We start from the raw sequence: 16,945 nt of genomic DNA, 5'->3' as shown, positions 1-16,945 counted from the left end.
AATGGATAGAATAACATCTACTTAGGCTCATCAAGCAATAGAGTTATTGCTTGTTGGTGAGATTAAAAACTTTTTTTCACATTTGTGTTACCGGTTTACTTTTGCTTGTGAAGATTAGTGAAACGGTTGAGAAAATCATGTGAGACAGGTCGTAGTTTTACTCCCTTGAACAAGGAGATTTCCACGTAAAACTCCTTTGTTGTTAAACTGCATGTACTTTCTGTTATATCCTTATTTGTGTGTCAAGGGACCTGGTCCATTGACTGATAGTGGACGCACATATTCTAACAATTTCTTTTTGCATTTATATATTGTTATAATAAAAGTCTTAAGAAGGATGTGTATGTTATTTTTTCCTTCTATGTTTATTTATTTTATATTTCTCTATTAGTCTTCTTTAATTTAATTTTCTATAAACTATTATCATAACATTTATTTGAGATTGTTGCATTTAGTAACCATTACAAACATGTTTTCATTGTATTATAACGTCCCAACGAATTTATAAATTATTGCATGAGACACATGCGTCGCATGTGTCTAGAAACTAGTGGTTTCAAAAATGAGAAAAGTGAATAGAAAGGCACGTACATTCTTGATTTGACTTTATGATTTAAAAGCGATATCTTCGCGTCGTAGTTGGTCAAAAGCATTTGATTTAATTGATTTTGAGACTAGCTTGAGATTGTGTTGGATTGTAATGACTTGTGCAGAAAAGATTTGATTCAGTCTTGTATGTGCATGTTGTCTAGAACTTGTCACAAAATGTATTTTAAGATGAAATTAGCTGGAAAAGTGAACCCAATCCATTTTTGAGTAGCCACTCTATTCCAAATTTTTCCTCCCATGATGTAATCTAGTCAACCCTACTAAGCGTAAATCAATTTTTTTGTGGCCACCATATTGCATACTTGAATCTTTGTAACCCCCTCTCTCTCTCTTGACATCCTCATGTCTTCGCTAAAAGCCTATGTTTGGGGGATCAAAAAAAGTGAATGAGTTGAAACATAGGCAAAAGCCTAAGTTTTAGGGCTAGTGCACCAATGGAACAACGAGGTTTGAGCTGAAAGCATAGAGCACCATAAACTTTAATTTGAAAAGCGCCGAAAAGATTTCATGAATGAAGAAAAATAGAAATGTGGATGCTAACTCAACGTATGCGCATGCCTAAAGTGAAAAGAAGAACGAAAGCTAAAATAAGTGAACTTAAAAAGGGAGGAATAAAGTGGAAGGCAAAATAAAAAAATTGAGTGGTTATGCTCAAGTGAAAATGTAGGAGGCAACTTAATCACTTGACCATACGATACCCTGTGTTTTCCCGAGCAAAAGCTAAACCCTCAACTCCTTCGGGATTTTGAGTCTTTTCAATCTACAGTAATGGTGATCTATATAAAGGACAAGTCTATGGATCAATGTGTGTATACATAAAAATTCATTTGTGAGAATGAATGTTTTAGGGTGTAGAGTTCACATCTTACCAATCAAAAATCTAGATATGATTTTAGGAAATAGACACAAGGATTTGGAGATATGAGATCAGACTGTGGAGAAAATAAACTTATTGAAAGACACATTATATTTAACTTAGTGGCAAGATCAACAGTGTGTTGGACTCCTTACATATATTATCTCTCTTTCTTATTTCATTTTAACTTAGTGGCAAGATCAACAGTGTGTTGGACTCCTTACTAACATATATTATCTCTCTTTCTAATTTCATTTTAACCTAGTGGCAAGATCAACAGTGTGTTGGACTCCTTACTCACATATATTATCTCTCTTTCTTATTTCATTTCAAGTGATTAAAAAGTTGGACTTCAGTCTGAAGAATTACTTTTGTGGTTAAGAAACAAGGAGGGGTAGAGGCTTATATCTAATGCAGACCTTTCATAGTTATTCAATGTTTGTTGTTATGTTATGGTAGCTTTCTGATAGATGGTCTCAATGGGTTCGGGAAACTTCTATATTTTGCATTTAAAAGAAAGAATATTTTAAATTTTTAAACAGAAGGGGGGTGTATAACTGTGATATGGAGAGGCAGAGGGGAGAGGCTGGGTTATTTTGCACCAGTTGAGTACCCATTGTTTGACTCGAGGAAACTTTGGATGGATTGGTCTTGACCCAATAATTAATTTAATCGTTCTCGCCCAACTCACATTTGTCACCCTTATCAAAGAACAAGATATACGACTCACCAACTAGCATTTTTTGATAAAAATGGATGTTTGCGAAAGTTCAACGACCGCCCAGGGTGGGTGAAGGAGGAGTCTGATCCTCTCCCCCATAGACTAGCAACGAAACCGTATTTTTCTCTTTGTCAAAATTTCAAACCTCCTTTAACCAACAGCAACCCCAACAGTCAGTATTGATAAAGAAACATGATAAAGGAGAAACTTAGATGACCTCAACATAAGAAACAACTGTAATGATCTTTATCAAGAGAAAGATGCACAAAGCCCTCCAATGCCATCAAGACTGGCAGGGCAATATCATGGAAAGGACCTGTTGCTCTAGACCACAAACAAGAAGTAAAAAAATGGATACTCTATATTCACATTTTCGTACCAAAATATCTCTGCAAATTTAACAGTCATGCTCAACCGGAATACCATGTAAAACTAGCACACCTTTGGGTAAAGAACGTCACCAATCACCACCCTCTATGTCACCAAAGCCCTGATGCTTAATCATTACACACTGGCTATCTGATAATATAGAAGCACAAAAGAATCCTACAAGAACCTATCAAAATGGGAAATACGGGTTCCATTGCCCTATGTGCACGTGATGCACCAAGTTGAACTCGTGGATTTCTAAGGTCTTCTTGGCTATATATCAGTGTCAACCCTGTTTTGGCAAAGACCTAAAATGTCTTTGCTTTGACAACAATTAAACACTGACCAACTTTAAATTTCTTTTTAATCTTCAGTAATGATTTATAAACCAAAGGGCATAACTGCAATACAATTTAAAATCTATCTACAATCATGCCTCATCCCATAAAACTAACTCAGTTCTGGACAATCCCATTTGATAATACAACTACAACAACATATCTAATGAAATTCCACAAGTGAATACTGGGGAGGGTAGAATGTACGAAGACATTATCACTACCTCGTAGAGGTAGAGAAGCTGTTTGAGAAAGACCATTGGCTCAAATGCAGTGAATCCAGGTACAAAAAAAAAAAAAAGCAGTGAAGAAAAAATTGCAAGTAACAAGAAGACAGTGTAAAAGTCTACAAGAAAGGAGCAAAAACAAGAATACAATAGGAAAATAATTGAGATGGAATAAACAACATACTAGGATAGATTACAGAAAACAATAATAAACAATGATTAAAAAAAAGCTACAATAATACAACTAGTACAATGACAAACACCAACCAACCAAAACCAAGACAACACACTACACTACCTACTAACCTCCTTCCCTAATACATGTCCTCCACATCTTCCTATCTAAGGTCATTTCTCAGAATCTTAGTAACCTAAAGTTGTGTCATTTCCATCCATATCACATCTCCCCAATACTCTTCCGCCTACCTCTGACTCTCCTTGTATCCTCAGTAACAAACCTCACGCACCTCCTCACTGGCGTGTTTATGCATTTTCTCTTCACATATCCAAGCCATCTCAGCCTTGCTTCCCTCATCTTGTTCACCACCGAGGCTACTTTAGTTGAGCTCTCATGAGGTAAGTTTAGAACATAGATTAATTCATATGGTGTTTTGATGTCAAACAAGTTTACCTTCCTGGAAAAATAAACATACTATACCCTTGTCATAATATACCTTGTGGCTCCCATTCTAGGTCCCCCTCATCCTTCTTTAGCAAATTTTGCATTGTAATTTAGCATATGACAAATCTTCTTAAGTTTGTTTCACCAATTTCTAACTAAACTGAATCTGAATTCATACATCAAACTTGCTGCAATCCAATAGTCACACAAAATAAGAGCTATCAGACTTCATCAATAATTTGCTCACAAACAACCAAATGCCAAATGGAATAGTTATAAGCAGATTAAGGTCATACGTGAAACCAGTGCCACTCAAGCCTTAACGAGGAAACTTAACATCCAAAGTATATGAGATCAGCCAGCTAATAACAGTGGAAAAAAAAAGGCACTGCCAGAAAAGTGAGCCATGTCAGTCAACTTTTGAAGCTCGGAATGAGACTAATCTCCTTCATCGCAGCATCAATTATTCTCAGGATCCCCCCCCCCCCAAACAAATGCTCACCATTCCAAAAGAAGATGGGAGGGGCACAAGGTTGGGGGGAAGGGGACACATGAAACAGCACAATATGAACCAATAAATTGTAATTAGCAAAGAAACATCACACTTTGATCGCCTGAAAATAAAGAAATGAAAGCAGAACGAAGAGACTAGAAAATAAAAGCAGTGTCTAACTGGTGCAACCACTTGCAAGCAAAAAATGAGAGCAGAACACATGAAACAACAGAATATGAACCAAAAAATTGTAATTAGCAAAAAATATATCTAGGCTAGGAAACATCACATTTTAATTTATAGCAGAACGAAGAAACTTGAAAACAAGCAGTGACTGAGTGGTGCAACCACTTGCAAGCAAAAATGAAAGCAGAACACATGAAACAACACTATGAACCAAAAAATTGTAATTAGCGAAAAATATATCTAGGCTAGGAAACATCACACCTTGATCACCTGAAAAATAAACAAATGAAAGCAGAACAAAGAGACTAGAAAACAAAAGCAGTGACTGACTGGTGCAACCACTTGCAAGCAAAAATGAAAAAAAAAATTGAGGTCAACAGAGAATTTTAGCCATGTAGGTGAGTGCAGTCAAGAATGGTTAGTTTAAGGGAGATGGGAAGATTAACATTATCTCACCTAAAAGCCTTTTTGAACAATCCGTCACAAAGCTGGGAAATTTAGATACGAAGTTAGTGCCTCCCTTAAGAAGCATGTGTTCAAAGACGTCTGTCACAAATATCATAAATATTCTACAAACTGGATTTCTCTCTTTCAAAGCTAACTACCGGTGTGTTTTTCAGCTGAATGAGAGTTTTGTCAGAATACAGGAGATAAAGCCTTTATTTGTTATCGGTAATTTGTAATTGTCATTAGTAAGCCAGCAAAAGAGAATGCTGGAAGCAATTATGACCAAAAGACAATATCATTACAAGAAAAATGATAAAGCTTTTCAATCTATGAACTAAATGAGACGAGGAACAATGACCATAAAAGGGTACACAAATTATTCTACAACACAACCATCATTAAGCATGAAGAAGCCTTTTCTTTACAAGTTATATCTACTCTACTACAGAGCAGACAAATTAGAGTCTCCAGAGAAGAAGGCTAAAGCTGCAAAAGTTATTATCGATAAGACCGTCACCCTAGAAGATGTAAGATTTCTACAAGGAAACACTTTACAGTACAGTTGGAAGCTAATAAAGCAGATACTATCTGAACCATGCTTTGATGAATGACTTAACTCAAGTCCAAGTCTCTAAGATATGTGCTCTTATTTCATGTACTTCTGTAGTAGGTCATTCTTTGTTTCATCAGATGATTCACCATTTTGCTTTTAGTTAAATAATTTACTCTTCGTTGTTTACAAAGTAATTCAAAATTTCCAACTACACTCATGAAAGATTTTTAAGCTCTATGCAAGTTAATACAAGAGAAAGATCCCATTTTGATAATGAATAAAAGGATCTAATTGCAGGAAGTGGAACTAAACACAGGTAAAACAAAGGTTAGAGATGGCATCTAGCGGTTAAAGTACTAGAGACGTATAAATAGTCTAACCATTTCGCACACAAATAAATACTCTAGATCTGAAAGGTAGTTTCCTTTATTTCTTTTAATTAAATACACATCGAATCCAAGAACAGACAGTCTCTTTCAAACTTATATACTTCATTTAAGACACACTAGAACTTAGTTTAATCAATTAAAAGTGCTTGTCATGTCATTCTCATTGGTATATCAACTATAACATTTCAAAATAACTAACATACTAAAAGCAGAGGGAGGAGAAAAAATAAATCTAGCTGCAAAACTAATACCACTTTAATTATCCATGTAAGCGGCGAAAAGTAACGAAAAAGGAAAGTAAGCAGTAAATAAAAGCTAAACATACATATATCATTAAGGCTAAACTCACGAAAACCCTTTTCGCAGCTTCAGTATGGCATTGAACATTTTTCGTCTGGAACCAACAGCATTAATCCCCATATCCTTGAGATCCTCCAGAGTCAACATGGGCAAAACCTCATCATCAACCTCGTGTATCTCGAAAACAGGAGCATATCTCCCCAGACCCAAATCAACCAACCAATCCCTTACTCCAATGCTCTTATCCCCAGAATTCGTTTCGTTATGAACTCCTCCGTTGTTGAGGTCATCGTGATGGTCTCTGCTCTCCGACACTCTAGTCCTAATTCCTCTCCGATCCCAATACTGAAGCCCCATATGTTCCATTGAGTTAATTGGACTGTGCTCTTTCACTGGGCTTTCTGAACCCTCAAGCTCGAATTCCCGAAATTCTTCGTTATCATTGTTATCTTCTCTGAAAAAGTTCTCTTCGTGAATTCCTCCGCCATTAGGCGTCTCGAACTTAGCTGCCGAGGAATGCCAATTTGTCCTAACCCTCTTCGTGGGTTTCCTCGATTTAGACTTGCGATTTCCCAAATCAAGGTTATAATTGTTCTCCTCGATGTTGTTTTCGTCATAATTATCCCCACCACCGTTAACAAGATTAGTTAGAGGGCGGGTCTTTGATGTTTTAGCTGCCAGGGTTGGGTCCTTGTGGAAACGCCAGGTTTTGGGGCCTCGCCGGAAGTGAGTGTCTGAAGGTGAATCGCCGATCTCGCCTAATCGAACACTTGGTCGGCGCTGTCGTTTCGGAGCCAAACTGGGGCCTAAATTATTGTTATTAACGTTGTTGGTTAGAGGGTTATCGGATGGGGGAGGTGGTGGAGCTATAGATGTCGGATTGGACGTGGTGGCTGTAAGGGCAGTAGAAGGGAGGGGAGTGGCAGAGATGGAGACATCGGGCGGCTGTAGCTCGGCCATGGAAGCAATTAGAGAGTAAAGAGGAGTGTGAAGGAGCGTGAGATAAGGCAAGTGATAAAGGACGCGGTTGCAGTTTCTATGTTTATGTTGCAGGAGTCCGATTAAGATTTTGATTGTCCTTCTTTCTCCAAAAAAAAGGTGTACCCCCGGCCTATATTAAGATTCGAATATCTTTGGAGGTTATAGGTGTACAATGGACATACTTCAGGGTGAGCATGAACGAATTAATTAAGTCAAGACTTGGATAAGAATAATAGGAGAGAGTCGGACTTTATGATATATGATATTTGCGGATGACATAGTTTTGATCGATGAGACTTTATGATGAAGTATTTTTAGCTCTTAAGTATGAGTTATTGTCTGGTTTTGATGCCAACTAAAGTCTACAAAGTATGTGGTTTACGAGATTTATCTACAATCTATAAAAGAATTTACGAACCATAGATGGTCACCGTAAACCAACTTCAGAACATTGAAGAATTTTGTCTGAGATTTTCGAGCCTGGTTACGAATCGTAATCCTTTTTACCATTCATAGACTTGATCATAGATCAAACTTTAGAAAGTTGAATTTGGGGCTTGAACAGGATGAATGGGTCTCATAGGTTGTAAAAGGTTTCACGGGTCGTATAAAGGATAAACCAAATTCTTGAAACCTAATAAACTCAAATTTTCCCTAACTTTTACGGATGACCAGTATGATTGGTATAACCTTTCATGAGTTGTAAATCTGTTTTGTACAAAGGGACTTCATAAATCAGAAAACGTTCTCTTTTTTTGTGGATTCTTTCACAATCCATAGATTATTCTATGATCCTCGATGACTTCCGACATTTTTTAATGATGATCATTTGATCTTTTTTTATTCTTTTAATTCATATGCTACATCGTTTAGGACTATTCTAAGTGGAATTATGGGGTTCATTGTGACCCTAACCTCTCATTCTCACTTAACTCTACCTAAATCAATGTCTACTCTCTCAAGGCAAGAACGAGGTTTCAACCTTCAAGTTCCCGTTCCAAGAATCAAGTCAAGATTTCTACTCAAACTTAATTTCCAAACCTAGGATTTCTAGGATATTCATGGGTTCTTGACGAATTTTAGTTCTTCTTCATGATTGGTTGTCAGCTACATGATTTTAATTATAATTGATTAAAGTCATACATAGCCTCTTAAAGTTGTTCACATGATTCACTTAGACACTCTATCTTTGGCTTGTTTTAATTGAACACCTTCATTAGTTAAAAAATATATTTATTGAACATTTTGTGACAATCAACTAAAATAGAAAAAGTGTGTCATGCACTTGCTAATGATGTGACATAGTAACAAATAAAAAAAAGACATGTGGCATTTCATCCATAAAAATAAGTAAAAATAAATTAAAAAGAAAATAAATCTTCTTTCCTATTTCTACTTGGCCAGAACACCCCCACCAACCCACCCACCCACCAGCGTCCATCTTTCCGCTTTCTTTACCGAAACACGACAGAGTTGCCGCAATTAAAATCAACAATAATTATCTTAGTTTCATCTTTGATTCTCTCAACGGATGTTTTTCACTCATACACATGTTCTTCTCATTTATTTCGATATCCACAAATATTGTAGTAGTTGTTTCTCTCAATCTCATTTTTGTATTCAACCATCGATTTAGATTCTCATATGATTTTTTTCCTTCTATACTGTGAGTTTTTTTAGGGTATGAATTTTTTAACAATTTGAAAGAAAATAATTTCAGATTCGTATTAGTCTCGCTGGAAAAAATAGAGTTTCGCCAGAACTATTTTTGACGCAATTTGATTTTTCTTCTTTAATTAATGCTTTTCTTCCGTCATTTCAAAGCTTTTGCTGAAAAAATCAATTAAAATAAATGCAAAAGCAAAAGAAAAATAAAAAGATTAGAGAAAGAAAGTTGCAGACTTGAAGTGAAGAAGTGAAGAAGATGAAGGCATGGCTTTTCCATTTTTTTATTTTTTTTTAAAAAAAACTTATCAAGTATATAAGTTGGAAAACAAAAAAAAAATACGATTTTTAACTGCTTTACGCGTTCAAGGCGAGGGGAACATACTTTTTTTGCCATGTCAGCGTTTTGTGTTTAATAAAAATGATTTTTCAATAAATAAAGTGTTCAATAGGTACAAGCCCTAGTTGAGGTGTTCAAATGAAATATGGGAACAACTTTAAGTGGTTGTAGATGACTTAAGTCATTATAATTTCATGTTTTCAATGGTATTTTCATGCATCCATAGCATACAAGTGTTTTTCAGATTTAGAATTATGTTATTTCATATGCATATCTCAATTTATCACACCATCGTGATTTTAAATAAAGTATCTTTTTAAATTATTTTAAGTTATCATGATTTAGATGCTACTCAATATTTATCAATCATCAATATGATTCAGTATTTTTTTATTATTATTATTTACAGTTTATATGCATGTTGCAATGGGAGTTATACTTGGTACTGCGTGGCTTTAGGGGTAAAGGATTTTGATCAGCGTCCATGATACTTTAGTAGCTTCCTAAATCCAAGAATTGTGTGTCTCCGTAGGATTGTTCATTATAGACATCAGCTTAATGGCCCACATAAGCTTAGCTCAGGTCCTTACTTTGGCAAAGTATTGGATAGTTTATGTTAGTTTTAGTATCTCCCACATTCAGACTTTCAGTTATATCATGCCCTTGACAAGTATTATTACACCCTCTTTGGAATGAATAAGACGCATGAAGAGATGTAATACAATATTAAAGTCATTGGTGTTGTTGCCAATAACAAATGAAATTATTATTAGAGCGTATAATCTATACATAGAGATGACATTCTTAAGGCGTGAACTAGAGTAATATTTGTTGGGTTTTTTTTATATTACAACCCCTTATTTTGGTCTGGCATAGTCGTAGGAAAATCTAATGTCACGATCTAAAGCAGACTCTAGACATGACATGGCATATAAGACCTCGAGAGCCCCTACACAAGCCACTTGAGGTACTTACAATACAATATAATAGAGAAAAGTAGAAAATTGAATATTATGAAAGAGTTCCACATAAAAGCAGAAGTATACTCGTATCTTGACAAGCCAATCTAATACATCAAAGAGTGGTCGGGTTGTAACCCCCAAACCACGTACAACGTCTAAAAACTAGAACATAATAAAGCAAAGTAAAGGTGACATGGTCCTCGGAACATGAGAACTCACAAACACAATCAAACACTCAATCACTAGCCACAAACTTGAGGAGGAGAAGCGTTAGATTCTACATTATGAAACAATGTAGGCATAGATATGAATTAGTACTCCATTTCCTTTCTTATCTCTTTTTATGTCTTTACTCCAATTTGTGATTCTACTATAAGAGAGTATAGAAAATTGACATGTTTCCTTCTTTTCATAAAGTCACTCATGTTGATCTCGTGAAAAGGTCTTTGCTATTAAAGGAGAATGAGCATTCTCTATCTCCGCAACTCTAATTATAGCATGATCTGGGGAAGCTGTTTGGTAAAGAAGAATCGTAATTGTGTAGAGCTGCAATCTTCTTACTTCCGCCTCATCGAAAGGATCTTAATTTGTTACATTTCGATGTTATCCTTGGAATGGATTGGCTTCATACATGTATACTTCCATAGATTGTAGGACCTGATTGGTCACATTAAAGGTTCCGAATGAACCTATCATGACATGGAAAAGGGGAAATTATGTTCTTAAGGTTAGTTTATATCTTGCCTAAATGCTGTGAGGATGACTTCTAATAGGTGCATTTATCATCTTGTTTGGGTTAGGGATATAGATTTCAAAACCCTACTTTTGAGTGACTTTTGATTGTAAATGGGTTTTTGGAAGTGTTTCCCGATATTCCTCTCAAAAGGAAAAACTTTGATGACTTTCTCCTAGATATGCAACCTATTTACATTCCTCCTTATCTTATGACCCCGGCAGAACTTAAGGAATCAAAGGATCAATTGAAGGACTTGTTAGATAAGGATTTTATCAGATGGAGTATCTCATCATGAGGTGCTCCATTGTTGTTTATTCAAAAAAAAAAGGATGGTTCTCTTTGAATTTGCATTGACTATCGACAATTAATTAAGGTTACAATTAAGAACAAGCGACTTGTTTGATCAACTCTAAAGAGCGAGTTACTTCTCTAAGATTGAACTTCGATCGGGTTATCACCAATTGAGTGTGAAAGAGAATGGCATTCTGATGCATTTAGTACCAATATTGTTCGACGGTTATTTCTTAAGGGTATTTAGGTATTTTACTATGCATTTAATACCTATATTATGTTGTTTTGACCCAAATTCTAAGTATTATAACTATCTTTCTGCCCCTAAAACTACCCTAGGTCTGTCATTCACTAAAATCTTCAAATCTCAACCACAATCGTCTTTCTCAATTCTCTCTCAAGTCTAAGAAGAAGGCTAGATTTCAAGCTTCACGTCTCAAATTCCACTCATTGTTTGGGATTTGATCGCCAAGGTATGTAGGGTCTTATCAATGGATTCTATTCATTGAGCCCTAAAGATTTTTCAATTCTCCAAGTTCAATTTCATCAAATTGATATGTTTTCATTCAATTCTTTTTCTAATTGTGTTGATTCAATTGTTTGATTTTGTTCTTGTATGATTATTTTGACTCAATTACATGTTTTTCCATTCATTTTACATGAACTCGTGCATAAGTTCATTATTTTGACTAAGAACTCTTAAAGAAATTGATTGTTGTGATCTGATACATTTTGATGTTTATGTGTGATATACTTGTGGATTGAAATTGATGCACTTGTTATGTGTGATTAATCCACTTGACATTGAGATAGATGCACTTGTTACGTATGATTGATCTACTTGACATTAAGATTGACTTAATTGGTTCGTATTGGTTGTTAGATTGTGACTATTGAATAACTTTGTATATTGAGCCTTGTGATCTGTGTATTATAGAACTGCTAGATCGAGCTGATTTTTGTGCAAATAATAGTTTAAGGAGGTTCGATTGGGATGAAAAGAGTATTCGATTACTAGCTAGATGACTTTAATTATGTTGCTTATTGGGTACCCTGTTATTAGTACTTACTTCTACAGTTGTGTAGATTTCGAGCCCGGTATAGCATGATTGCTTTTCTTCTCTTACTTTCCTAGGCATGTTGTTGGACTTAAGAGGTAATTGTTTGGCATTCCGGCTGATTCTCTTTCTTATTTTCTTTATATATTTTTTTATTTGAGAAACAAAGGGTGAGACTTGTAATTAGTACAATTCTGTACTATACGCATTTAGTTGCTTGTACATGTGAAAATCAGATTTTGGGAGTTCTAATAGAAAGAATAGTCTTTCGCTTTATCTTGTTCTTATTTTGTTTTTCTACATTTCTTTTGTTTTTATAATTAATTAGACAAGTGTCGTAACATCCATTTTTTGATTTTAACACAAACCTAAAGCTATTAATATAGAAATACCTAAACAACCTCTATGTGGGCAAGTAAGCATGTCAACCAACACATGCTTTCTTGTAGCCACTTCTACACATTAATAATAATAATTAATAAATTGATGTTGTTGTAAAATTGCAATAGAAAGTTTTAATCAGACTTCAATATTATTTCAATTTATTTTTTCATCATTTATCAAATACTCAATTACTTCTAGCCTTCAAGTGAAATGTTCACTATCACCAAGACACAAAAAAAAAAAGCATTCAGAGTACTCCAAGTCTTTCAACACGCGAACGAATTGAGCAATGAAGATTGAAAAACCACGACTAAATCCTGAAAGGTAATAAATGGTAAAATATCATGTCATACAAACGAAAAGTTATTAAAACATTCATATGTATTGGGATAACACAACCACATCAGTATTAACACCAAACCTTTATTAAAACATTTATATGTATTGGGATAACACAACCACGTCAGTATTAACACCAAACCATAATGCCTACTGCTCATCATATTTTGAATCCAAAGGATAAGACTTTCTGAAAAACCTAACAAACTAGCTACCATCACTACTCACTATCAGTTTAACATTTAAATATTTTCAGAGAAAATTGTCGAATATATTACCTAGTAAATATTATAACAAGCTCAAACAGAGCCTCGAAATTTACGCATTTACGTCAGGACCGGAATAGAACACTAACTAATGATATCTAATACAATACAGCCTCACGGCCCCAGATAAATATCTAATAACCAATCAAAATACAAGGAAGCAGCAAATAAATCCTCAAACCACAAAAACAGAAGTCCGAATATAGAAAGTTTAAGGACAAGGAAATTGAAAGGTGCAACAGTGAAACTGATCCGCTCTGAGCTATGCCTTCTATTCAAATGCTTCGTCATCGTCATCTGGAAGTGGCTGATTGGCGGCTTGTTGAAGCTCTTCTTCATGCCTGAACAGACATAGTATGGTTAAAAATTAGAAATAGTACAATGAGAAAACAAAATTTCAAGCACAAGGAAACTACCACATCACAGAAACAGCAAGCAACAGACTAAACTTGCATGATCTAAACCTACAGGAACCTAATACTTATTCCTATTCTGTAAGATACAAGGGTTGTTCATGATCAAAATCGTCAGTTCTAACTCTGATAAAACATATTAAGATGCAATGGGCATTGTCTAACTTGATTATACGTATTAAGCAGTAAATATCTGATATTTTTCAGACTTGATGACAGTTATGGAATTCGCATATAAAACATCGATATTAGCAGAAGCACAAAACAATGAAGCACCAAAAGTACACAGATATCTTACAGTGCCTGTGCAGCTAAGTCGATGTGTACTTCTGGGGGAGCAAGTGCAGGTGACTCCACAAAGTGAAGATTACCATCCCTACAAGAAATTAGGTCCAATACATCAACAGTATATATGGCTTGAGCAAACAAGAAATATATTTATGTTTATAAGCATTACCCAGCAAGCTTTCTGGCAAGGTACAGAAAAGGCTTCTCAAAGTTGTAGTTACTCTTTGCTGAGATCTCATAGTATTGCAAATTTTTCTTCCTGTGGAAGGTAACTTGCTTAGCCTTAACCTGCCTGTTCTTGACATCAACTTTGTTTCCACAGAGAACAATGGGGATGTTTTCACAAACCCTGCAAAAAGTGATGGAAAAGCCATTTCAGATTCAATTGCATATCATCAATTAAGTTGAGTATAATGCTGGCAGTCTATGAAGAGTTCCTCACCTACAAAGATCTCTATGCCATGTAGGAACATTCTTGTAGGTCAGACGGGCTGTAACATCAAACATGATAATTGCACATTGCCCATGAATGCTGCAAGAATGACGTAGAGAAATATGAGAAGCCAAAATACAGTCACCAAAGCTTCAACCAAGACAACTAATGGCAGGGCAGTCATCCATGTGATTGACATAAAACGGAATAGCAAGGTATATATTCAAATGTAATATCTCAGCTAAAAAGAGATGCAAGTGTGAGCAGTGTTATACAAGACCATATTCTAGAAATACAAATAGTGGCATTTTCTGAATAACAACACATGTCATCAACTATTCTACACAGTCAGAACAAATCACCTAATTTCTGATATCTCTTTTTTCTGGAAACTTTGAAGTTTGAACTTTACACAGTAACTATTAGGATATGATAGTAAAAGCTTTTCATCAGAAATAACATCCATCGAGCAGCAGAGACTTGCAGAAACTAAAGGTTTTAAACAGCCTAGAACCACTCACTAGTAACCATCTCTGAGACCTCCAAACTTCTCTTGTCCAGCTGTATCCCAGCAATAAAACCGAATCTTCCCACAATTTGTGAAGAAGTCTAGTGGATGAACCTCCACACCAATAGTGGCTGTATGAAAATGAAATTTAATAAATAATCGGCTCGTGAGAATCCAATAAATAAGAAACAGAACAAGACTATTGAATAGGATAACAACCCAAATTATCGAAAGACTTTCTGTCAGTATAGGAAATCAAAAACTTACGTTCGTATTTTTTCTCGAATTCACCAGTGAGATGCCTTTTGACAAATGTTGTCTTGCCTGGAAATCCATTTACAACAGGAACCATTAGGATACTCTAACAAATGAAGCAAGCCACCGATCTCAAAACATTCACTTCATTTTACAAAGATCGGAATGGATACAACATTTAACAGTTATCCCCTAAATTTGCAGTGTAAACTCATAAATGATTACTTAACTATTTGAAATAACTCTCATATAAAACCATTACAAATCAAAATTTCTCATTTATAATGTTTATCAAATGAATGAAGACATCAAAACAAAAATACCTGCTTGACATCAAATGTTAATACTGATATTCTCTTTGAAATAAATGATACTAGAAACGAATCTCAGTTAAACATAGAAACATACCAGTTCCTCCATCTCCCACAATAACAAGCTTGAAGCTTGGATAGTCTACAGTTTGCTGGTTTGGTAAAGCCTGTAATAATAAATTCACGAACACCAGCACAAGAAATCAGCCAAAACAGTTAAAATACAACACTGATCACATACCAAATATAACTCATAGACATCTTCAATCAAAGTTAAAACCAACTTCCTAGAGGAAAAAAAAGGAGACAAAAACTCAACAAAGCGTACAAGCACCTCAATCTCAAACCTAAGCTGAGATTTGTTCCCGTCGACATGACACGGGGGATGGGGGTGGGGATTTTGATTTCTCAAAATAAAAGATAAAGCATATGTAAGACATGGAAGATGGCATACTTCCAATCCTTATAAGCTTTTCCTCTTGGTCAACATCTACTATTTATAAATGTGTTCTTTCTCATAGAAAAAAAGGAATAATTTCTAAATAAATTATTAGCATGCTGATTTTTTAACAATTACTTTATGTTTCTTCACTCCCATCTTGGAGAATGAATGATTGAATTCTACAACATACCATCTAAGTTTTCCAAAGGCTATATCTCAAAATAAGACTACCTTTATAGCTCCATTTTAATAATATTGATTTTTTTAGCTGATATGTATTTATGTACGGATCCATATATATACAAATCTTAAAAATTCAGGTTTTGCCAAATCCTACCCCCAGATACGCATCTGAAATGTATACACACCTCAATCTCAAACTATTCCAGGTCGACCATAAATCTCATCTAAGTTAAGATCAGTTATCATTTCAATACTCATATACACTTTGCGATTATACAAAACTCATCCAAGCAAAGCTAAATCCAACTCCTAAACGAAGAAAGGAACAACTTGACCAAAAAAAGAAACAAAAATTCTATAAACACTTAATCTCACCCTCTACATAAATTCTCCTGTATCTAAGATACCTCATTCAATTAAGATAAATACTTTGTCCAAATTAAAGAGAACAACATACAACTAAAAGCCGAAAAGCACAAATTCGTCCAAATCAAAGCTCAAATACACAAAAAAAAAAAACAAATCGTATAACACCTCAATTCCAATTCTACATAAAAAAACATGAAAATTAAACACCATACAGAGTACAAAAATTGAAACTTTACTCACCATTATCGAAAAGATGAGAAGAAAAACTCGAAGCTAAGCTTCGTAAGAGGGAGCTGTAGGGTTTTTTTTTATTTTGAGAGAGAAGAAAAAGAGAAATGCGTTAGGGTTTATAAATTGGGGAAATTTGCTTAAACTTGACGCCTTGGGGTCTTTTTTATATTCTAGAAAGATACCAAATTTTTGAATTTCAAAATTGTCTACTACTTTATATTTTTTTTTTATTTTTTTGTGTCGGAAAATAAACAACGTACTTTTAAAATTTTATTTATGTTTGTCTAGCTTTTATAAGTTTTAAGCTACCTTGGATATATTCATGGGCATTGCAAAAATATTTAATTATTTGAACATATTACATCATTTTGACTATATAA

General features: G+C 34.8%; 2 protein-coding genes across 2 annotated transcripts; both read right to left on the bottom strand.

Annotated features, from left to right (window-relative positions):
- Positions 1–5,937: 5,937 nt before the first annotated feature.
- On the bottom strand, positions 5,938–7,311 carry LOC101265027 (uncharacterized). Its single transcript, XM_004239525.5, has one exon. It carries the CDS (start codon positions 7,068–7,070, stop codon positions 6,156–6,158), a length of 915 nt encoding a protein of 304 aa, XP_004239573.2. The 5' UTR covers positions 7,071–7,311; the 3' UTR covers positions 5,938–6,155.
- Positions 7,312–13,119: 5,808 nt separating this feature from the next.
- On the bottom strand, positions 13,120–16,700 carry RAN1 (Ran protein/TC4 protein). The gene is given in 8 exon segments (NM_001247087.3): positions 13,120–13,473; positions 13,844–13,921; positions 14,003–14,182; positions 14,276–14,365; positions 14,788–14,905; positions 15,042–15,098; positions 15,438–15,507; positions 16,575–16,700. Coding segments are annotated over 8 exon segments (666 nt in total). The 5' UTR covers positions 16,578–16,700; the 3' UTR covers positions 13,120–13,403.
- Positions 16,701–16,945: the final 245 nt, after the last annotated feature.

This window comes from Solanum lycopersicum, chromosome 5, assembly GCF_036512215.1.
Source record: "Solanum lycopersicum chromosome 5, SLM_r2.1".
Taxonomy (NCBI): domain Eukaryota; kingdom Viridiplantae; phylum Streptophyta; class Magnoliopsida; order Solanales; family Solanaceae; genus Solanum; species Solanum lycopersicum.
This window is presented reverse-complemented; position numbering and strand designations above follow the sequence as displayed.

Coding starts and splice junctions, on each gene's coding strand:
- LOC101265027 (XM_004239525.5), bottom strand. CDS start 7,070: ATGGCCGAGCTACAGCCGCCCGATGTCTCCATCTCTGCCACTCCCCTC.